General features: G+C 43.6%; 2 protein-coding genes across 3 annotated transcripts in view; one reads left to right on the top strand and one right to left on the bottom strand.

Annotated features, from left to right (window-relative positions):
• The window catches only part of nav2a (neuron navigator 2a), a 247,057-nt gene extending 227,017 nt beyond the window's left edge, over positions 1 to 20,040 (top strand). The window contains exons 28-48 of one of the 2 annotated variants that reach the window (XM_029460212.1): positions 2,853 to 2,905; positions 5,550 to 5,573; positions 5,980 to 6,054; positions 8,506 to 8,589; positions 8,704 to 8,827; positions 9,372 to 9,547; positions 9,696 to 9,716; positions 10,556 to 10,564; positions 11,923 to 12,095; positions 12,309 to 12,462; positions 13,229 to 13,415; positions 13,648 to 13,733; positions 13,836 to 13,931; positions 14,164 to 14,341; positions 14,600 to 14,835; positions 15,164 to 15,315; positions 15,693 to 15,764; positions 15,907 to 16,103; positions 16,200 to 16,318; positions 17,052 to 17,252; positions 17,494 to 20,040. In XM_029460212.1, coding sequence (XP_029316072.1) covers positions 2,853 to 2,905; positions 5,550 to 5,573; positions 5,980 to 6,054; positions 8,506 to 8,589; positions 8,704 to 8,827; positions 9,372 to 9,547; positions 9,696 to 9,716; positions 10,556 to 10,564; positions 11,923 to 12,095; positions 12,309 to 12,462; positions 13,229 to 13,415; positions 13,648 to 13,733; positions 13,836 to 13,931; positions 14,164 to 14,341; positions 14,600 to 14,835; positions 15,164 to 15,315; positions 15,693 to 15,764; positions 15,907 to 16,103; positions 16,200 to 16,318; positions 17,052 to 17,252; positions 17,494 to 17,619 — 2,543 coding nt within the window. In that variant the 3' untranslated portion in view covers positions 17,620 to 20,040. The remainder of the gene's footprint in view (positions 1 to 2,852; positions 2,906 to 5,549; positions 5,574 to 5,979; positions 6,055 to 8,505; positions 8,590 to 8,703; positions 8,828 to 9,371; positions 9,548 to 9,695; positions 9,717 to 10,555; positions 10,565 to 11,922; positions 12,096 to 12,308; positions 12,463 to 13,228; positions 13,416 to 13,647; positions 13,734 to 13,835; positions 13,932 to 14,163; positions 14,342 to 14,599; positions 14,836 to 15,163; positions 15,316 to 15,692; positions 15,765 to 15,906; positions 16,104 to 16,199; positions 16,319 to 17,051; positions 17,253 to 17,493) is intronic. The other variant, XM_029460220.1, reaches the window with a different exon arrangement.
• A 63-nt stretch (positions 20,041 to 20,103) lies between these two features.
• dbx1a (developing brain homeobox 1a) lies at positions 20,104 to 23,286 on the bottom strand. Its single transcript, XM_029460264.1, has 4 exons — positions 22,819 to 23,286; positions 22,629 to 22,730; positions 20,920 to 21,122; positions 20,104 to 20,799 (listed from the first exon to the last, which is right to left on the bottom strand). The coding sequence occupies exons 1-4, from the start codon at positions 23,183 to 23,185 to the stop codon at positions 20,518 to 20,520; spliced, it is 954 nt and encodes a 317-aa protein (XP_029316124.1). The 5' UTR covers positions 23,186 to 23,286; the 3' UTR covers positions 20,104 to 20,517.
• Between the last annotated feature and the right edge of the window lie 311 nt (positions 23,287 to 23,597).

A 23,597-nucleotide genomic window follows, 5' to 3' on the forward strand; every position in this document is an offset into this window, starting at 1 on the left:
GAAAAGTGCTTTGAATATCCAGGGACTCTGTGTGAGTCCTGGCCCTGGTCTTCAGATTGGTGTAATCTGTAATTACAGCGTAATCCTTTTCCAATACCTGCATACCCCGTCTCTCCGTGACTCTGAAGCCTCCCCTTCCTTATTCCACATCTCTGTGCCAAAATAATTATTATTCCATTTGTTTAGAGAACATTAGGACGGATTACAACCACTCCTCTAAGAAAAGCCCTCCATCCCCTTAGAAATCCATAATCAGCTTTGGTGCAGCTTTGTTTTTCCATAAGCTTGTTTATTGGGAAAAATACCCAGCCGTGCTTTTCCCACCAGCAAGCGGACTCCCTGCTCAGACGAGCTCGCTCCGCTGGAGTCTGCTCAATGCTCGGGGCTATAGAAACAAACTCTGAGTGGGAGGATGGTAGACATTGTATTGTGTTGAAAATGGTTCTCTAATTGGAAGAATACAGCCTTAAACACTTAAATAATGTTAAATAGTCGCAGTTGGTAGTGAACTTCCATTACACTGCAATACAAACAATAAATCCCATGTAAAGAGTTAACCACAAAGTAATGCAGCCACAAGACATTCTTTGCAATTAAAGCCTCAATTTTCTATAATGACAAAAACTGTGTAGTCAACAGGTAACACTCCTTCTTTCAAGGTTGTCAAAAGTTATTCTGGGAAATGTAGTTAATTGGTAACTAAAGGTAAAGACACACATGACTATCACAGACTAACCGTGTAAAGAGATGAGTGCTCCTGCAGAGAGAAGGTGAGATGAATGAAACAGAGGAAAGGGCACCACGAGAGATGTACGAAGAGTTGGAGAGCAAATCCAGTGACCGTGAAACTGGATTTGTCAATGTGTCCGAGGGGAATCAGCTGTTTGCGTGGTTTTTAAGAAACCTTGTGAATCCAGAGTCCAACTTGAAAGCTTAGGTTTCTTGAAAAAGAAAACATCCTCTCTGTATGTACATAACATTTGGTGCTTCTTGCCTGTTTTTAGTGTGTAGTACACAAAGTGACAATGTGTTTGTCTAATCACGCATATGCAAGTTCATTTTGTTGTCTAAGAGAAGGAGACAGCTGTCAATCATTTCTTGTTCTTTAAAAGACATACTTGAGCCTGTTCCTGGTATTGTGAAGCTATTCTAAAAAAGCACAGGTAGTATACAGCTAATTAACACAGACACATGTATTATTATTGCGCCCCCCCAGTAGCGGATCTGACTCTTTTTCCAGCCCTGTGAGTCTGTCTGTCTTCAGAAGAGGAGATAATTACAGGGATCACAGTGAGAGGTGTGAGAGAGACGTGATGACATACATAAACTGCAACATAACTTTCTCTCTCTTTGTTTAATCACAGTGTGTAGGTCTTCGAGGGCGAGCGGTTTATGTGTTTATGGTTATGTTGCTGAGGTGTAGAGTTACACGACCGTTGTTAGATTGACAGGACAAAAGTCACATAATCCACACAACACTTTGTCAGACCTGTCACTTTATCCCCTCCACCCACACCCGCTCTCACCTTTATATATGCTCACCTTCTCCTTGTGTCTGTGGAAACTGAAGCCTATTTACAGGTCAGGTCTCTGAGAGATAGATGCTCAAAAAGTGTAACCTGAGATTAACGGTGCTTGTAATCACCACCACCTTCCCCTTCCCATTTTCCTATTATGAGACAGTCGTGTGCAAAACATGACAATATCTAGGTAACCGTGGATGAAACAAGTCTCAAAGTACACTTGTCATGTTAACTGTTTTACTGCTATAAAAATGCCGTGTAAGAAAGTACGTATCGCAATGCTAACACAAACATGTAGACAGCACCATCAATGAAAATGTCAAACAGCACAAACTAGCCAAATGCTGGAGACCCAGAAATAAGAAGAAAAGAAAGAAAGAAAGACTAAAACGCAACGTTTTATCCTGTATAAACTGGATTTAACAGAAAAGTCAAAGTAACACATTTCCACAAATCAACAATGCCTGTGATTCCAGAGCACAAATCCATGTTTGATGAAAACAATGATTTGATTTGATCTCACTAGATCACAGAAGAACATATTGCAATAAAATACCATAGTGATTATTGTCCACACCACACAGGAAGAAATGAGAGCAATCCCTCAAAAGACACGTCACTGTTGTCAACTCTAGGGCTGCAGCCAACAATTATTTTCATTATTGATTGATCTGCAGATTATGAGAAAAGCAGCAATCATCCCTTAGGAGGAGCAGGAACCAGGGGATGGTTGCCATTTTCGATTATCAGAATAGTTGCAAATTCATTTTCTGTCAAAAGTCTTGAGTATAGTTCAAACTGATGAGATACAAACCGACAGCAGTGTCTGTTTGTCTAGACCAAATTTAAGATCAAAGTGAGTCCTCAGTAAACTAACGTCTGCTCCCTTTGTGAGGGAAATGAATGAATGAAAGCGCTGGGATCAGCCCAAACTCTCTGTGCGGTTGATGACCTCACGCTGCTGCTGATCCTTTCTGATCTGCTCCCATGCAGGAAACAGTGCTGGCGTTGTGTCCCGGCCTCTGATGTGTGATTAGTGGCTGAGTCATTAACAGAGTAATGCTCAGGCTGTCATTAGTTGTACCACAGTCCGACTGTAAAGTGTGGGACTTTTATCTTTATGACCGCAGAGCTGCAGTCATTATGTTCAGAAAGGAGGCGGGAAGTTGAGTCGGGGCGCGCTGGAGGAACTGGGAGCACTGGGAGGAACAGTGTTGGGTGGGCAGGGTGGGTGGTGTGTGTGGGGGGTCTGTTGATTATCATGGTGCTGTTGTGTGTACACGTGTACTTTCTGATCCCCACTTTTGCTTGTGGTTTTTGTCTCTTTAGTTCACGGATCATCTCTGTCTCTGGTCTCCAGCACTTCTTCCATTTACTCCACAGTAAGTACACAAAACGTCAATTTGAAGTTAATCAGGAATGCATGTTATGTGAATTCTTTTGAAATCCTGCTGCATATTATACCTTCAATAATTATACAATATAGAGGCCATTTCTTTTGTCTTGTTACATTCATATTGGATATTTTATTTTCGCCATTACATAGTTTGTCCACTAGAGAGCACTGACAAGTTTATTTTTCACCCGTAATATATCTCGCTAAGGACATATCTCTGTCACAACTTTTTAATAACCATATTTTAGGGCTCACATGTGTTTGTTTCTCAGGGCTCTTGGTGGCCCAGGGATTAGAGCATACACCATGTAACCACAATGTCCCCGGTTCAATTCCGTCTGCGATCTTTGCTTCATATCATGTCCTTGTTCTCCTCGTGTTTCCGTCTCCTTCTCCAGTGTTAACTAAACAGTGATGGCAAAAAACACACAAAAGAAGAAGAAGTGAGAAAGACTGAAAAGAAAACATAATTCTTTTTTTATAACAATACAGATGTTATGACTACCAAATGTCAATATTTGTATCAGCCTCAAAAGTACAGATATATGTTCTTTAACACTATCAGCTCCTGAGAGAGAGAAACTAAACATGGCTCTGTGTACTTATTGCACCATAACATTTTAGAAAAGTATCTCAGTTCAGAGCTCCACAGTAACCAGTTTCTGTGTTTGCCTATGGAATTATGAAATATTGAGTATTTAAGCTGGCAAATACGCTTTTACACATTTACCCTCTAATCCATCCAGAGATCTGACGCAAAGACCCTGTGAGAAAAAGGTCTGGCTGTAATCACGCTGGCAAACTTGGGACAGCCCACTACACACAGTAGCCAATCAGAGCCTAGTCTTCACAGCATAGCCCCTCCTTCTTGTGTGGGCTGGTTTACTCACCTGGGCAGGTGTAGCAGAGAAACTCTCAGACATTAGATCTGTGCTCTGCACTGGCTGGTCCTTTGAGCCGGAGAGTCACAGGTTTGAAATCAGAGGGGGGAAGAGAGTAGGCAAAAATGATGGCGACTTTATCCCTGACGGGCACCGTCACGTCCTGGCAACAAACGGTAGGGAGGAGGAGGAGGACTGTAGAATACTTAATTCTGCTTTAATTTGTCTCTGTTGGAATTTGTCAAACATATAATTACATAGAACATATAATCACACTTTTGTGTTTCTTTATGGGTAAACGATGGTAAAGCTGACATGTCTGACTGAGGCTGTGGATTAATGTGCCTTTAAATGCTTCATGTCTGAAAAAACTAATTTAATGTTTGGAAATTCCCACAATGCAATGAAAACCAATTTTGCTGCTGCAAATTATTAAAACAAATTCTGTTTATTGCATGTGTGTGACTTTGCTAAACTGCCATGATGTTATATCTCATGGGATTGTTTTTGTTTGTTTGTCCCGGTCCAGGATTTTGCATCAGAGTGAGATCTCTGTGTTTTGTCTGCGTTTCCAAGACAGGCTGCTCTGTCTGTGTATCTAGGATCAACTGGTCATGTGTGTGTGATTGACAGCTCTGTTTGGGTGTGTGGACAGATTCCACTTTGTAAACCATCCACCCGGGCCACAGAACACATGTGCTTTACACACTGCTGTACATGCACACACACATGAGGCTGTTGAGACCTGTTGTAGGGGTTGGTAGGTGGAACCACGTGAAAAATCATTAATTATCCAAAGTTCTGCTTTGTTGCGTGTGTCTCAACACAACCGCTCTGTTTGTACAAATGTTTGAGATATCCTGCTAATAAAACAAACAGCAGCAACATCTTTGAGTGTAATACATCTTAAATGAATAGATAGGTTTTACATTTGGTAAAAAATAATAATCAATTTTTACGCGATAAAAGCCTCTTTCAAATTGACAAATTGTGTTTCTTTTGACACTACCACTGGATGGCGCCAAAGTAAGAACTCTTTAAATTGCGCACATTAAAGGCGGTAACTGACATCAAACTTTAGTTACAAATGAGCCAGTTTTGAGTGTGTAAACCATCAGCTGGGCGGCTGTGGCTCAGGAAGTAGAGCGGTCGTCCACCAGTCGGCCCGGCCCCTGTGGTCAACATGTCCAGAGTGTCCTTGGCAAGATGCTGAACCCCAATTTGGCACTGTATGAATATGGGTGGATGCTGACATGTGTTGTAAGAGAAAATACATTTCCAGATGCCGTTTCAGTGCCAGGTGCAGCTTGTTTACATGTAAATGTGGGTGTTCCATGTTTCACTGTTTTGGTGAGCAGCAGCAGGGTGTGTTGTGTTCGTGTGAGCATTTGTTTTGCCTGCTCTCAGTCTCTATGAATTTGGCTAGCTGTATTTTCTTACTATTGTTCTGCGGGCAGCGTATGGAAGACAATGGGATTCTCTCTCACACACACACACACACTCATACTGATGAGTGAAATGCCTTCAGGAGGATATCTCTGCTTTCCAGACACATTACACCAGACAATCTCCTCCACAGTTTATACAGCTCGTCTCCATGTTGCTAATAAATCAAGTCAGGAAATGTGCATGGTGCACGGTCTGACCTGCGGCAGCTTCAAACTGCTCTTCTTTTTCATTAAAGCATGGAAGAATCCCCTCAGTACGTCCTCCAATGATTTTCTCTTCTTCTGATGTTTGTTTTTACAGAACGAGGAGAAGTCTCAGTCGGAGGTAAGTTTCAGCCCGCCCATCACTTCTATCCTGTGTTTTCTCTGCTCTTTAATTTTCTCTGTGCAGTGGCTGAACTTGTTGGAACATGGGGGCGTTTTCACGCTTGTATCTAGTTACACGTGTAACTGTATTGTGACTGACCCTGTAACAGGCTCTTGTTCCTCTCTGAACACCTGTGTACACCTGTATGTGCCCCTTGTATGCATCTGTGCTCTTTTATGTTTTCATCTCTTAACCTGAACATATCAGAGCTCCGATCTGGGAGCCTCCCTCTCTCATGTTGCCACAGCTTCTTTTTTTTCCCCATTATGTGTCTGGATGCGTGTGTATGCGTGCATTTGGCATTGCATACTTTTATGCTTTTGTCTCGGTGCTTTTTGATGTCGTCATTTCTTTGCATCCTCAGATCCGCAAATTGCGTCGGGAGCTAGACGCTTCGCAGGAAAAGGTTTCCGCCCTGACGACACAGCTGAGTGCAAACGTAAGTGAGCAAGCACGCAAACACACACACACTCCTGAACGAAGTTGTTTATACGTGTATATGATCTCCTTCCAGTGGTGAGAGTGGCATAAAATTAATCACTAATATCCTCAATAAAAACCCATACCAACAAAAGCTGTGCTACTTTCCCCTGAGGTACATATCACATGCCAGATAAATGAGGTTGCAGGTGGTTTTGGTGGCATTTACAGAAGTGAGCCTTTGCAGGTATTTGATCATAAACCAGTCAACAGACCAACATTGCCATTCCTCGAGCTATGGAGAAAAAATCACTAAAATAATGATAATGTGTTTTTTTTATAAACTTAGAAGTACACATTCCAACTCTAGCTGTTAAAAATGAAAATAATGTATTTATGTTTATAATTTCAGAAGATATGCCATGACCTGAAGCCTGACCATGACCTGTATGTTGATTTGTCAAAAGACAAAAAAGCTTTGAAATGTGGAACTCTATCTCTCTCAAGCACCCAAACACACAAAATACATTTCATGATATTCATCAAATACTCAGCATATAGCTCCCACGAGCCCTTTACTCCCAGAAGGTGTCATTTTACATCTGGCAGAACCATCAGGAAACTCTTAAAGCGTCTCCAGACACGATCCTTTCTGCCACCCTACCTTCTGTATTGCACATGTCTCGCCACGCTCCGCTTGTAATCTGCCGCCTGAGTCAGTGCACGCTGGTGGTTTATCTGTGGATTAGAGATATGGAAGGAAGGCGACGGGGTTAGATTACAGCAGAGAGTCAAGTCTCAGCACACTGCTGAGGGACAGTCGCAGATGTGGACTGAAGATTTACAGCTAATGACGCCTGGATACATGAAGGCCTGGTGGGAGTGTTGAAAGAAACACACAGACAGAAAACAGAGGAGTAGGCAGTGGGGGGTCATGAGGTTGGATGTAAGTGATGTGGATGTGTGAGGGAGGGGCTTTGTCTGTTAAAATATTTGATTACATGCCGGCCGCAGACGGATGATGAATGATCTGAACACGCCTTGAATCCCCCGAGGCCCAGAATCTAAGAACATCCTCTGCAGCAAAAAGTCACGACTTGAAACGCACATCAGCCAACACCTTACTCAACTCTCACACACACTTCCTGCAGGCATCTGCACGTCATTTATTCATTTTTAGTAAAGTCTAAAGCCTATTACAATGTAGTGAGGTACGACACGGCTGACCCTTGTTTAACTTGTGTGTTTAAAGCAGCAGAATGAGCAGTGTCGCACACTTCATTCACAATTTGAATCCTTTGTTTTCTTTTGACATGTGATGCTTTTCTTCTATGTCAATATGTTCCTTTAAAATCTGCTTGCTTTATTTTGTTTGTACCCAATACCACCTACACAGTCTGAAGCCTCTCATGTTGTTATCCCTGTGTCACAAAGTCAAGTCAATTTAATCTAAAACTAGCTGCACACGACCTCAGCCAGACATCTGTTCAGTAAAGTTACAGTAGAGCATAAATCCCGTTTACTGTAGTGAAAAGAGGTTTACCTCGAGATGACTTCTTTTCGACATCAGCATGAACAATGGCTCCAGCTCCAAGGACTGTTTTTGTGTAATAATGATGTAACGTTTGGCTTCAGGGTTGTAAGTAGTGTGGGAACCTGTCCAACGCTGGCCTACAGGGGCCAATCATTTAACACAGGGTGTTATTATTTTACAGGATTATTTGGATTTGGTTATGTTTTCACTTTGGTTACTTGACTGATGTCTTGTTTGGGTTTTAGCCTCAAGGTTGAAGCAGTTGTGTCGACAGCGCTCACATTTTCTCAGATGCTGTAGACTGTTTAGCTTAATTTTCTCCTCTCAAGGTCTCTGCTGGTTATCTATAACCTCATATAGCTCAGTGGAGATGTCTTCAGTCCCTCCTGTAAATCAACTCTCCCCACATTCATGTGGTCATTAGCAGTCCAGTTAGCTCTCTGCAGTTAGTGCCCATAGCTGTATTGTGAGGCAATCAACAGCTGACTGCTTCTCCATGGCGTCCAGCAACCGTCAACATGCAGCAAGATGCCATCCAGGCTCGAATGCTCTCAGTATGGATACATCTTTAGAAGAGGTTTATTATGACAACAACTGTTTTCTTCACAGACTGAGACTATTGGAGTGAAATGTTTTGAACTATCTCTGTTTTTAACGTTGAAAGGAGGTTTTGACTTGTCAGTGTTTGTTAGCCAGACATCTGAGAAGCTTATAGGTGGATCTAACTGATCTTTTTTGGACAGCTGATTAGGTTCTGGGATTAGTGTACCTATAATAACCTATAATTAGTCTTCTGTTGTATATTCTAGTTGGAAATTCTGACTAATTGAACTTTAATGTTGGATACATGTGGTATTTCATTAGCAAGTCAAACCTGGGAGATGAATGATGAAGACTAAACTTACGTTTTGCACAACTTGTTTGTTCCTCCCGCAGGCTCACCTGGTGGCAGCGTTTGAACAGAGTCTGGGGAACATGACCATTAGACTGAAGAGTCTCACCTTGACGGCAGAGCAGAAGGTAAAAAGATCTCCTCTTTGTTTTATGACAGACAGCTTTACACCAATCAAAGTGCACATTCAAAGTCACTGCAGTACATTTGTTGGTTTGATCCACTTGTCATTTTCTCTGTAGGACTCTGAGCTGAACGAGTTGAGGAAGACCATCGAGCTGCTGAAGAAGCAGAACGCTGTGGCTCAGGCCGCCATCAACGGAGTCATCAACACACCTGAGCTCACGCGTAAAGGGGACAGGACAGGTACAGACGAACACTACGCAGTTTATTAGATTGTGTGCCAACATTTTAGAAGTTCAAAATAGTAATATGAATAAATTCAGAGTTAGTGTTTTCCACTAAACATGACTCATCAGAATGTACACATACAAAGTGTCCCTCTGCACTCATGTGAGTGAGGGACAGGCCGCTATAGGACACATCGTACAAAAAGGATCCCATAATAACAGACATTGATGTGTCAAGGAGCTTCATTGATCATTAAATTGTTGGACACTTTTTGTTGTGTGTTCCTCTTGTCAGGAGAGAACAACCTCTGAAACATTAGCTCAGCGAATATACAGTAATAAACTAAAACCTTTGAAACTCTTTTAGGGTTTTAAAGCAGGGGAACGCACTCCACCTATTCAATAACACAGAACTAATTCCACAATCTGGAGTCAAAGGGAAACCTCTATCATGTCAGAAGTGGACAACACTGGTTAATATTTAATCATAGACATATTTCAGCCTAATATTTGACCAACACATACGCTTCCTGCCCCCCCCCCCTCCCGTCTCTCCTCAGCCGGCAGTAACGGCAGTTCACCTCAGCAGCAGCAGAGTCAGCAGCCGGACCTGCGCATCAGGAGGCAGCACTCCTCTGACAGCGTCAGCAGCGTCGCCAGCGCAACCAGCCACTCCAGCGTCGGCTCCAACATGGACTCCGACGCAAAAAACAAGAAAAAGAACAAGAAGAACTGGGTAAGGAATTAAAAAGAAATACTGAATCTTAAGACTTCAGTGTGTGATGAGTTATTAACGAGCAGCAAGACTCATGATGGTTTCTTTTTGTCTTTGTCTCTTTGTGCATTTTCATGTGTGCGTCGGTGTCGAATGTTCTTCCCTTTAGGCATCTTTCACTGGGGAAAAGGTGAATACACTCAGGGTTTTCATACTCAAGCCTGTTGAATACCAAGTAATGATTGATTTGGTGATTTCCTGGTAAAAAAATATCACACATTTAAGATAAAACCACTGCTAAATTAAGTTGTAGTAGTCGTCTCTTGACCTGCAAATGACCAAATCAATGTTTGCTGCCTCGTGTCTCGTCCTAGTGTCAGCCCATTCATTGTTTTGTTTTACTAGTGATTCCACAATAAAACATTTTACATACTTACAAACTTTTCCTTTTTGTTGTTGAAAGACTCTTTTGTGCACCGGAGGAGAAATCAGAGATGATGATGACGTACGCAACCTTTTTTTCCCCCCTCTCTGTCGTTCCCGTAGACTGCAGCGATGTTGTGTTAGCCTAGCCGCCTGTGGTTGTCACTATCTGATCCTGATGTTGACTTGTAGGAAGAGCAGTGCGGTGCTTTGTGGTAGCTGTTAAAAGACCTGGTGTACTTTCCTGCTTTAGGGCACAGTGATAATAAACATCCCCCTGTGTGTGGATGTGCTTCCAGCTGTCAGTGTGTGTCGATGAGACCCCACAGGAGGCTCCTCCATGCAGGTGCAGCGTATGTGATGTGGATTGTATAGGGGCAGTATGTGTTTGGGAGTATATAATGGATCATGAAAGACCCGGTTTCATGGTGGTTGTGATGTAGCGTTACCTTGCAGCTGCCTAGAGGTCAAATTAAAAGCCGCTTTCGTCCTGTACGGGCCTCTAGTTTAATCTCTGTCCCGCCATAACACATTAACAGCCCCAAAGCCATATGAACATGTGCTGTTTTGTCTCTCTGTCTTCCTTTGCTTCGCTTCATGTGGCAGGTCTATGAGGTAAGAAAGGTACGCTGTGTGAGATTAGCAACAAAGCAGCCTAACCCCTGCATTTTTTCTAGGTTACTAACCTCTTATCCTTTTCCTCCTGTCCTCTGCTGCCTCCGTAGTGCCTGCCCTCTCCTCCCCAACACTCCTTCTCCCCGAAAACTGTTCTTATTACACTTGAGCCAGCTCTTACAAGGAAAAATCAAACAGAAAATACTTTAACACTGCCAGAAACAGGGTGTACAGTTTGTATCTCTGGACCCGTTTTAGAGGTGATATAATATTGAGATATTTCTCAAAGATTTCTCTTTAAGAGTCAAATAATGGTGTCCCACAAAGTGTGTCGCCACTTAACACAGATTTTGAAATTCCTACATAGAACAAAAGATTGTAGAAGAGGCACAGAGACTTATTTCCCCCCCACATCCCATGATAAGAAAACAGATTGAGAATGCAGTGTAGCAACAACATCTAGCAGATGTGTGAATCTGTGTCACATTTCTCAGGAGATAGATTTTAGAAAGTAAAGGGAAAACGGGGGGAAAATGCAATCTAATCTAATTTAGCAAGTTTTAACTACAGATTGATTGCGGTGCAGTTTATATTTTTCATATTACATCTTCAGTGTGAAGGACACACACTGCCTTGTTAAAATGTCCAATAATCTGAATTCTGTCTCCCAAAGGACTCTTAACAATGTCATCTGCTCCCCTTGAAATGTGTCCTTTATATAACCTCTATTTGACTAGCAAGTCACATTGAGATTAAAACCTCAGGGTCAAATAGCAGCATCCAACAAACGCAGGACATCAACATCCGATAGCAACAGAAACTAAGAATACATTACATAACAAAGCAGGAATATTTAGACAAGTTTAAAAACAAGTGATAAGGGTGCCTGCAGATGGCTCCAGCACCAAGGCCCACAGTGGAACAGGCTTGTGTAGCCTCTGTACTAATAGAGGGTTATTAGGGCTAAGATTATAACTGCTTTGCAAGAATAAATACTTGTGTCTAAAGTAAGTAGGACATTTGTCTGAGAAGATCTTGAAGACTTTATTACTTTGAGAAAAAAAACTTCTTCTATATATTTAGTTTTTATGAATATATATATGATACAATTCCAGAAAACAATGAGCCATAAGAAGCTGTACACTCCACACACTGTTTGTGGTTAGAGCTGTAGCCCAAGTGATGAGACGGTCTTCCCATAATTCCCTTTCTCCCTGTGACTCACTTGCACTTCTTCACAGCTGTTTTCCTCCTCTTTCCCGAGCACACTCCTCCTCTCCTTCTCAGCTGTGTGTTTTCGGTGTGTGCGTCCCTCACATGCTCACGTCTCTCTCTTTTTCTCTGTTTTCTACCTGCAGCTGCGAAGCTCCTTCAAACAAGCGTTCAGCAAGAAGAAATCTCCCAAGTCGGCCTCTTCTCACTCCGACATCGAGGAGATGACGGACTCGTCGCTGCCGTCCTCCCCTAAGCTGCCCCACAACGGCACCACAGCCTCCGGCCACATGCTCAGGAACACACACTCCAACTCGCTGTACGTAGACCTCATCGTCTGTTTGTGATTGTAGGATTATTGGGCATATAGTTCATCCTATACACACAAGTCCAAATAGTCTCATCAGTAGTCATAGTCAAGTCTTGTCTGTGTGTGAAATTGTCAGGTTGGAAAAACAACCAAAGTCTGCTTAAATCACGATACTTCATGTCACTAAACAGTGTTGTCCCGCGTGTGTTTGTGTGCGTACAGATTGTCTGAGTGCTTGGACAGCGAGGCGGAGACGGTGATGCAGCTGCGCAGCGAGCTCAGGGAGAAGGAGATGAAACTGACTGATATCCGCTTGGAGGCTCTCAGCTCCGCTCATCAGCTGGACCAGCTCCGGGAGGCCATGAACCGCATGCAGGTCTGCACACACACAAACACACATTTATATTCCAGAATTTCACATTGAAGGGTAAGCCCTCACTGCTGCACAACTTTCTGCTTGCACTTCTGCCCACAGCCCAATCAGTAATGTCACAATAAAGGTGTAAAACAGTGTGATTCATGTTTGATGAATTCTTTAAGGTCAAAGTCGCTTTGTTCCTCTTATGTTGTAAAACTCACTACATGTAAAACAATGAATGAAATATGTTTATTTTGACAATGTAAGGTTAGAGTTTCATTTTATTTACCCGTAAATACCTCCATATATTTAGTACACAATTATTAGTATAGAACAGTAAATATAAAATGAAACAAATATAAAACTGCGTTAGTTGAATTATGTTAATGAAAAGCTCGATGAAAAGTAGCTTTATTTTATTTAGAAAAATGCTCTATGTAACTGAGCTCTAGCATTAGCGTTAGTATTAGTTGTTGTACTCACTTTCAAAACATTGCCTTGAAACATTGTCCTGATTGGGGCGATGTATAATTGTTAACAACAACATCTGACATACTTCTGCTCAGATCTTTCTGAAATTTGAGAGGAGACATTGTCGCAGTTAAATATAAGCACATGAGTTGGCCTGGAGGGGGAGATGTACTTCAAGTTCAGAAAGTAGTACAATGTTTTTTGTTCTAACGTCAGTGTGTGTGTGTGTGTGTGTGTGTGTGTGTGTGTGTGTGTGTGTGTGTGTGTGCGTGTGTGCGTGTGTGTGCGCGTGTGTGTGTGTGTGTGTCTTTAGGGGGAGATCGAGAAGCTGAAGGTGGAGAATGACCGTCTGAAGGTGGAGAATAAGGGCAGCAGGATGGGCTCCCAGGCCTCCATCTCTTCCTCCCCCCCCCCTCACACACACAGCCAGGCCCAGGGAAGCGGGCCAGGGCTCTCCCAGCACAGCCTCAACCTCACCACCAGCGAGTCCACCAGCCTGGGTAAGACAGAGCTCCTGCTAGAGTTATATGACATCCTGAATAGACTTCCACCCTTTGTCAAGAACAATAGTTGGGACATGAAGTATAAAATTAGTCATTTCTTAAATGTTTTTTATTGTTTAGTGCAGTGACTTGATTTCTTAAAGGGAACACATGGCAACATTTGAGTGATTTAAGTAATTTTTTTTCTTCATGGGAAACCTGTTCTGACTTTGCTCTGCTTCCCCGTCAGACATGCTGCTGGACGACACCGGCGGAGAGGGAGGGTTGAGGAAGGAGGGGCGGCACGTGAAGATGGTTGTCAGCCTGGACGAGCAGGTGAGAAAAATGCAACTCAAACTATTTTTTCCGTTGGTTAAGATTTGTATTGTACCTGAAAGATTTCTGGTATCTGAAACTAAACGTGTTTCTCCATCACAGGACGGCCGGCTTCGTCATTTTCTAATCGGTTGTATCGGTGTGAGTGGTAAAACCAAGTGGGACGTCCTGGACGGAGTCGTCCGACGCCTTTTCAAGGTAAACATTACCAAGAATAACCGCAGTACAGAATCATAACTGTTGTTATGTTTGAGTCTTGGGTCTTTGAAAGATCTTGAGAATGTCTTGGCAGTCAGGGTACCTACTATAACTGTTTTCTTAATCACACACTGAACGGCGCTTATGTTCAGCAAAAACATTTTCTAGCTGGTATCTTCTTTGGAAACTTCACAAAAACATCCTTAAAATGGTGAGACTATGTGTCTGACAGGAGTACATCACCCATGTGGACCCGGTGAGTCAGCTGGGCCTGAGCTCAGACAGCGTGGAGGGATACAACATCGGAGAAATCCACCGGCCCAGCATCGCCCGTGCCGCCCACTCGCCCGAGCTGCTGCCCTGCGGCTACCTGGTGGGAGACAGCAACACCATCAATATCCAGCTCAAAGGTACCGACGCCTCATCCAGCCAAACCATTACTCCAGTCTGCAAAAGAAAGATGTGAAAACTTATTACAGAGAAACACTGCCAAACAGTCTCGACTGTTAACAGAAACATCCACGTTCAATCAAGTGTATTCTGTGTTCTGGTGTATTAGTCTCTTTAAATAACTAGACCAACAAAGATAAAATGTTTTTAGATAAATAACATAAATATCCTGACATGTGTGTGTGTGTGTGTGTGTGTGTGTGTGCGTGCGTGTCCAGGTGTGAGCAGTGAGAACGTGGACTCTCTGGTGTTCGACACTCTGATCCCGAAGCCGATGCTGCAGCGCTACGTCTCCCTGCTGAAGGAGCACAGACGCGTCATCCTGTCGGGCCCCAGCGGTACAGGGAAGACTTACCTGGCCAATCGGCTGTCTCGACACCTGCTGCTGCTGGAGGGCCGACCTTTGACCCCGCACTCTGTCGTCACTTTCAACGTGGACCACAAGTCCAGCAAGGTAAATGCACACTGTATTCTATGAGTGATGCCTTGTGATTTGATTGAATTGTGATTATTGATTACTTCCTGTATGAATATTATGAATAAGAATGTAGATAAGTCTCTGAAGCACTTCAAGTGACCAGCCCCAAAGAGCAAGTGTGGATCAAATACAACATTTAACTGCAATGGATATTTATAATATATGGGGGGCATTTAATCCATCGTCATTTTCTTTATGAACTTTCAAAAGAAATCAGCAGAGTTTCAGGTGTAACGCTCTCGCTTCAACTGCAGTAAAAAACCAATGATATCTAAATGCTCTCTATCTCTCCTTCTCTCTGCAGGAGTTGCGTCAGTACCTGTCGGGTTTGGTCGAGCAGTGCAGCGGTGTTGCGGGGGCGGGCGGCCCTCTGGTGGTCATTCTGGACAACCTGCACCACGTCAGCTCACTGGGAGAGATCTTCAACGGCGTCTTCAACTGCAACTCCCAGCACTGGTCAGTTCATACGTCTGACAATCGTTGTAATTTATGTAGGTTTGACAAAAGTATGTTGTTTGTTAAATACGTAGCGGTAGCAGGCAGTAGTACGCCTTGTGTGGCTGGGATCAGCATTTTAACTAGACCTTCTAAATCACGATGTTGTGCTCAGTGCTCATCAGCGATGGTCCAACCCAGTTCAAATTCAATAAAACTCAATAACGGTCTATACTGTAGTCTAGTTTGTCAATTTATTTTACCGGCGTAATTATATATATTTTCTTCCTTTTAGAGGTAATAAAGAGGACTTAAGAGTCACTACAATTGTACTGAAAAGAATGTGCAGAAACCTTGTAAATGGACTGATAATAATAAGTGTTTTTCTCTCCTATTAGCCCCTACATTATCGGCACCATGAGCCAAGCCACGTCCTCTGCCCCCAACCTGCAGCTTCACCACAACTTCAGGTAAACTGCTGCTGATATCCTGCACCAGCTCCTGGCAGATATTAGACATATTGAAAGATTGGTCTTAAAATACCCTGAGGTCTGGTGGAAACTGTTGTGTTGTGTGCATGATGCTTAATATACATGAATGTTCTCTGATCAGGTGGGTGCTGTGCGCCAACCACGTGGAGCCGGTGAAAGGCTTCCTCGGTCGCCACCTGAGGAGGAAACTGATCGAGACGGAGATTGGCAGCCGGACGCGCAACATGGAGCTGGTGAGGATCATCGACTGGATCCCGCGGGTTTGGCACCACCTCAACCGCTTCCTAGAGATGCACAGCTCCTCCGACGTCACCATCGGTGAGGGAAAGATGCACGATTGAAGAAAGATCCTTTTAATAAATGTCAACGTGTAGAAACAATCGGTGTCTTACCTCTCTGCTCTGCGCCATGCAGGACCTCGTCTCTTGCTGTCCTGTCCCATGGACGTGGAGGGATCCAGGGTTTGGTTCACTGACCTCTGGAACTACTCCATCATCCCCTACATGCTGGAAGCCGTACGAGAAGGACTGCAGGTAACACACACATGCTTTATATCCTCTCCATCTGCACTACATGGAAAATGAAGGACAAATTGTGCTCTGGCCGAAGATCAAAAATTTTATTTTTGATTTAAGGACGCGGAAATTAATTTAAGGACTCAATTGGACATCCTGAGGGCATGTTTAAAGAATCCACATGAATCAATTACAAGTGTAAGGAGTCTGAGAATGATACAGCTGTTCAGATTTGCCCTCTCAGAGGACCAGGGTTCTGTTCATCAAATTGAAATGAATTCAATTTGTACTCCAAATCTGCATGTAATTGGAATCTCATTTAATTAGGCAGCAGCTAATTACCAGAATGCAACCTCTGAGTGGGAGTGATGGGAGATGCTCAGTCTTCTTCAGTCTCTTATCTGCTTAGAACAGAAACCACAATATAGTGATGCACTTTACCTCCACCTGAAATACTTTCCATCTGTTACTTTGAAAATTTGAATACTAATCATTAGATATTCATATATTTCTAAAACAAATGCAAGACAAACTAATCTCCAATAAAATGAAGCCGCTGGATTCACACAAATAAAGATGATATAAAGCACGAGCCACCACAATGTTTATGTCAAAAGACATTTTAATGACATCATATTATGACTTTTGATGTTGTTTTTATGACATACAGAACTTTACTGTGATATTTTTATTACTTTTTAAAGACGTACTATATATTTCAGTGTTACATTCTCTCTGTGTCTCTCTGTAGCTGTACGGCCGCAGGGCTGCGTGGGAGGACCCAGCTGCCTGGGTGATTGACACGTACCCGTGGTCAGCCACGTCCACTCCGGCTGATTGGCCGCCGCTGCTGCAGCTCCGCCCAGAGGATGTGGGGTTCGATGGCTACTCTGCCCCGAGAGAAGGAGTCAGGAAAGAGCCCCCACAGAGCGACAGCGACGCAGACCCACTGGTGAGCAAAAATACACATGAAGAACAGACTGCTACTTTTACATACATTTCAACAAGGACACAAAAGTTCATTCGTCCCCTTGGAAACAAACTAATCTTAAGGTCCACTCACTTTCCTTGGTTGCAACAGAGATTGACAGTTGGTACCTGGACCTTCAGTTCCTGTCTTTGAAGGGAGCAGGTGCTTCTTCCCTCTCTGGGTTGTAAAGCTCGATCAGACTGACGTTTGTTTCTGTCCACAGATGAACATGCTGATGCGTCTGAAGGAGGCGGCGACGTCATCGAGCCCGCAGAGCTACGACAGCGACTCCAACAGCAACAGTCACCAGGACGACATCCTGGACACCTCGCTGGAGTCGACCTTGTGATGCAACACTGGGATCTGTTTTCAGGAGGAACTTTTTATAAGAACTCTTCTCAACTGTGAGAACATCTTGTTTAGAGTATAATTTCTCGCCACAAAATCCAGCCACCTTAATTTGGGTGCAGGTAACCCAAATATTTAAAAAGAAGAAAAAAAAGGTTCAAATTGCATTTCAGAAAACGGGCAACGGATGTTTCTACTGCACTGCGCTGTTTTTTTTTGTTTTTCACCGCTGTGGCCCGTGGCTCCTCTGTCAGGAGCCTGACATCTACTTCAGACTGACAGAATAAAAGCACACAGCCTGTCACTGTTTGTGGGGCGTCATCATCACCGTCATCAGCCATCAGCCATCAGCTTACTTAAACACCAGCCGGGAATCCTCCAATCTCAACTGAGACACAGCATCAGCTCCAGCTCATTAGCCTCAGATTCTCCTGGTCCTGCCCAGCTGCAGAGCATCTGAGCTGCCTGCAGATGGCGATACAGACCCTCGTCCCCGGAGCGTCGGTGAGCCTGAGCTACCAGCCGCTGAGAACACAGATGAGGCTGCTGTCTCCTGCTCTTCCTCCTCCTCCGCGGCTGAAGTTTCCTGTGTGATTGCTGGAATATAAATAGATGCAAAGTGAATGTTAAATCCTGTAGCATTACACTTCCAAAAACTCTTCAGAGAGATCATTAATACATCCCAAACTATGTCAACGCCACATTTCAGTTGAAAATAGTGTAGTAATATTCTGTGAAGGACATACGTGTCCACAAAAAGTAATTATGAGAGCACTAATAAAAAGCACAGATACATCTGAATGTTTTTTCAAAGTAGTTATTTTGAAAAGTAGCAGAGTACCATATTAAGTGCATATCTTTCATTGGCCTAACACAACTGTAAACACAGACCACGTGTGCTGCTAATTTACAAAGCAAGTCAATGACAAAATCATAATTTACAAAATCAAAAAGAGTCATTTCAGACTTTGAGGAGGAAAGGGCACTAACTGGGAAATGGTTAGATTTATCTGTACCATGTACCTTCACAAGCAACGCCTCTATCACTGCTAAGTTCTCGCTCTGACCACTTTACAATCCTTTGAGAGCTCCACGCACATTTGCCCAAACAGGCTGTTGTAGCACAAAAGTCTTTTTTTGGTGCTGGACTGCATTTCTAACAAACAATGCCTTACTCTTTTCTAACAGACTATGAGCATTAGCTGATTCTTTATTTGTCTAAATGGCTGTAAACTTAACAGGGCTCCGAGTCGACTCGCTCCTCGAGCATGTCGGGTTGTCGAGGAGCGCCGTCGACCTCTCATCATATCGAACACCAATGCCGTGAGATTGAGACGTGAATGAGAAGCAGTACTTTGGGTTTCAAATTAAGTTGAATGCATGTATGACCCAGTGCTGTGAAGCTGGTGTAAATATTTGGACCACTAGCAAGAAAGAAAAATATATAGATGTGTTTTGGTACTTGAAATCAGAACGTTTTGCAGGTTGATTGGGTGAGGGACGTTTAAGATGTGTTGATTTTATACCTCATCCCCATCCTTTAACTGCTTTCGCCGGTCTGTTTTATGCGATTTGTGATGAATAAAACTGTCCTAACAAACATGTTGAACTAATTAAGTGAAAACTTGTGTATATGCTGCTTTGTTTATAGTGATATAATTAATCTGAGGATAAAGGTTCAAAGGTACTTGTGGTTGGATGATGATGTAAAACGGTTTGACATGTGTCTTGAAATATAGAGAATATTGTACTTTTTATTTGCTTTAAACCTCCCGGCCTGCCTTCTGGGAAGGGCAGGCGGACGTTTAAAGCCGGGGTCATGTCGTCCAGCACGGCTTTCATCGCTTTCAGTGTTTTTGTCACAGATCCTATGCAACATTCATTCTGATCTCCAAATGGAAGCCAAAAGCTGAATGTGCGCTTGTCCCCCGCGTGGTTGTCAGTACTGCCGAGACGTAAAGCATGGAACTAGATTTGTGAGGACTTTTCAGATTTGTGGCCCATGTTCTTTGTCCATATGTGTGTCTGTGTAGTTTATAGTAGCGCTCCTGCTATGGTCCGTGTAAGCACAAAGAGACTGATTCTGTTTGTCTTTAGTGAAGCCTGCGCTGAGAGGTGTGGATGGTGTCGAAGCATTTGACCAGTCTGTCAGTTTATTACTCACAAACTCTATGAATGTTTAGCCTTCTTTGCTATGTAAATTTTTTTATATGTAACATAACTTTGTAAATAGTTGATTATCTCGCAGCATTTTGATGACTTTTTTCTAGCTGATTTGTTACAGTACTTGAAAAGGAGTATTTTGTGTACAGTCTCTTTACATCAGAGCAGATTGATGCGGTGTGTCATCACTGGTCTGTCCAGGGCTCACTGTACTAGTCTTAAGTTATTGTGATTCAATAAAATTAATGATTATTTATGATTGAATTTTGTCAATCTGTTCTTTAAAAAACAAAAGCATGCACACACAAACTTCACTTTGAATTGCTCACAATTTTATTTGGTGTTTGTACAAAAAGTGTGAAATAAACATATATACAGCACATAATACAACATACTTATTAAACAAATTCATATAAATTATTAACGAAATAGCTACACTTTTCAATAAACAACTCTATTCAAGATCAAGGTAAAAGGAACTCAATATTCTTGGCATAAAATTTCCATACAAAATTGTACAAAATACTGTACAATTGAACAAAGCTGTGCAAAACAGCAAATTGTGTCTCAGAAGCAGATCCTGCACAGTGCACATGCGCTGATGAAGCAACAAACTTGAGTGTTTTTTGAACAATGACATGTATGGGGTCCCCTTAAAGGCCGGCAGCTTCTTACAAATCTGGTCGCAGTCTCATGAAAACAAAACATGGATTATATTCTCTATATTTAAAATAAATTAAGATACTGTTATTTCTTCTTCGTCTGACTCTGAGAAGTCCGAGTGCTTACTGGAAAAAGACGGAGAGGAGATGCTGGACCCCGCCCTCATTCGCTGTCTTGCGAACTCTTCTTCCTCATCTTCCTCCTCAGCTGAGGACTTCTTGCCCACGTCGCTGAGGTCCGGGTGCGGGTTGGCTTTGGTGGGCAGCGTCTGCTCGCGGCAGCCCCCGGATGACAGCAGCTCTCTTTCCTTGGAGTTCCTCCACTTCATCCGCCGGTTTTGGAACCAGATTTTCACCTGTGGAGGTAGAGGAAAATTGTGAGTGAAGAAGTGCTGCGTCAGGTGCAGTGGAATACGTCTTTACGCGCAAATTACGCACGAGTTATTACACATTTATAAGCCCTTGTGAAGTTTTACCTGTGAGTCTTTAAGGCCCAGTTTAGAGGCCAGCTTCTTCCTGTCGGGCTTGCTGATATATTTCTGTTTCTGGAACATTTTTTCCAAGGCCTTGCGCTGTACATCGGAGAACACCGCCCTCCTTAGCATCCCTCTCCGGGGTTTCCCTCTGGCGGCCAGGGGCCACGAAAAGGTCCCGGGAATGGGAACAACGGATGAAGATACTACAAAAGAGACACAGAGGAGAAATTGGAACCTGTTAGCTTTGTTGTCTTTGCCACGTCTTAGAAAAAAATCTGTTTGCAGAGAAGAAATTATCTTTAAAACGACCCTGCAGCCACAAGGAGATGGAAAATATACTTCTTTATAAATATAAACTCAAAACCACTTAGGTATCTATATGCATATAATGATTTCCCTTTAAGTCCATACTTTTCAACTGGTTATATTGGAAGTTTTCTCTCTTTGGATCTGTGCAATACGTCTCCGTTTTGAGTGAAATGGCACGAGGTGACTAATTAGCACATTGGCCGGACCCCAACCGCATTGGTATGGTAAAGAGGTAGCATATCCTTTAAGGAACCCTGTGAGGGCGGATAGAGGAGTTAATAAACCGTGAACGGTAATTGTGTAGTAATGAACTAACGCAGAAAAGACTCTGGACAGGCGGCGAAGGCCATATATTATCGCAACAAAAGGAGATTTACACTTTCAAACTAAACACAACTGCATACCAGAATACTGATGCCCGGAGGGGGGAGTGAAGAGTGGAGGGGAATGGCGCTTTTTTTTTTTTCTTCGTTGCCTTCAAATCATTTTCATTAAATGAACACGAAAAGCTATTCAGGACGCTGGAGTTGTTTTGTTGAGGCATTCAGCTGAGCCCATGAAAAGACTCCATCTCCATTATGATGTGCCTGAATGAAAGCACGGACTAGCGACTTTATAGACTTTTCTAAGAGATTATTCTTTATTTCAACTCGTTGATTGGCCCGTTTGGAGAATAAACGTTTAGGGCACAGAGAGCGTGAGGACTGGAGGTCAGTGGTAACCAATCCTATGGGCCGTGCAGCATGCTGGAACATTTTGGATGCAGTTGGGCTTTTAAAAACTCGCTTAATTTCAACTCCCACGGCGCGAGACACTTTCCCTGTCTGCATACTGCTAACTGGACGTCCTCGTGACAGTAGCTGCCCTGTGGCCGCAGAAGAATCAGGAACAACGACGCGCTATGTGGTCTTGTGAGAATATTGAAAACTCTCAATAGCGCCTAATAGGGAAATTAGTGCATGACTGGTTCACGCCTTTGGCCCCCCTGGTAAAAGTCACTCTCCGGGGTGTGTGGGTGGTTCGCCCGGTGGGAGCTGACCAAATTGGTCATGGTGCTGAAGGCATTGTTGCCCGCCACAGCGGCCCGGTGGCCCCCCGGGCTCTGTGGGAAAACGCGGGGCCAGGGAAATGCCAAAACGCCCCCAATGGGAAACAGGGGGGACTATAACTCGCCACCCCGCCTCAAATTTAGAGCGTGACGATTTGGGATAATTGGTTAATTAGGGGGTGTGTGGGAGGGTCCTGACAGGGGCCAGCGGTCCCCATTAATAAGACAGTGATTTCTTATTTTCTGGTTAAAAACAAACAAACATATATGACATGGTGCGAGAGTGTTTTACCTTTAAATGCAATTAGATCAGAGTTAGTAAAGAGAGATAGAGCCTAAAAGTTGCGCCTACCTGGAAAATAAGGCGTCCTGAATATGGGGTGAAAAGTTCCGTCAAAACAGGGGATGGGGAAGGTCTTGGAGTGCAGGCTGTGGAATGCAGGGTGTGAGGATACTGTGGAGGAACATCACAATAACAACAATCAGTCTACAAGTTAAACACATCAACTCAAACTGAAGGCAGACACACTCTGTGTACTCACCGGTCTTTGGTGAAGGTGCAAGGATGGCGCTCACTCCAAACTTGAGAAAAGTTGGGTCCTTGCTGCTCGACACCGACATTTTCGGCGAGCACGATTCGCGCGTCACCGTGGACGCGGCCATCGCGCGCTCCGCAAATGCGCCGCTAGAGCACACTGTGGTGGTGGCTGTGGGCAGGGAGGCGCACGCTGACGGGACAGTCCGGTTAATGAAGGCGGTGGGACGGCTTATCCGCAGCAGGTCCTCCACTAGAAAGCTGGAGTGGGTCGGGAAGCCGGACTGCAGGCTATGGTGGAGCGGCAGAGCAGCGGCGGGCCGGTACAGCCCCGGGTAGAAGGCAGGAGGCGCGAGGACGCTTGGGATCATCATGGTCCCGGTTTAAAAAATCAGTGTGTGAAATCAGAGATACTCCTTGTGTCAGTTGGGAGAGAATCAGTCGTGTGAATGGCTGCTAACTCCTCTGGTTTCCTCACTCTGGGGAGAGGAGTTTTATAGGAGTCTGCCCCCCCCGGCCCTCCGCTCAGGGCTGACAGCCTCAACAATGGGCCTCAACAAAGTTCTCCACATGGGTCGCTTTCATGCCGCATCCCCCGGCCCGCTGATTGGTCGAAGGACGCAATTTATGATTGCATTAGACTTCATAAGCAAGCAACACACAATGTCTCCACCACAAAAGAGGCTCAGTCATCAATTTTGCATGTTGACCACTTTCCTTTCAATTTGTTTTGTTTGGCAGAGGCAAGCTGCCTAATTAAAGAGCAATCTTTACAGATTCAGTCAT

The sequence above is a fragment of the Cottoperca gobio genome, chromosome 3 (genome assembly GCF_900634415.1).
Source record: "Cottoperca gobio chromosome 3, fCotGob3.1, whole genome shotgun sequence".
Classification (NCBI taxonomy): Eukaryota; Metazoa; Chordata; class Actinopteri; order Perciformes; family Bovichtidae; genus Cottoperca; species Cottoperca gobio.

What these genes read in the sequence shown, in the direction of transcription:
- dbx1a (XM_029460264.1), bottom strand. Translation starts at nt 23,185, where the DNA reads ATGATGATCCCAAGCGTCCTCGCGCCTCCTGCCTTCTACCCGGGGCTG. An exon ending in TGCACCTTCACCAAAGACCG is followed by an intron (nt 22,731 to 22,818) that starts GTGAGTACACAG and finishes GTTCCTCCACAG; the next exon opens with TATCCTCACACCCTGCATTC. An exon ending in TGGGCCTTAAAGACTCACAG is followed by an intron (nt 20,800 to 20,919) that starts GTAAAACTTCAC and finishes CTACCTCCACAG; the next exon opens with GTGAAAATCTGGTTCCAAAA.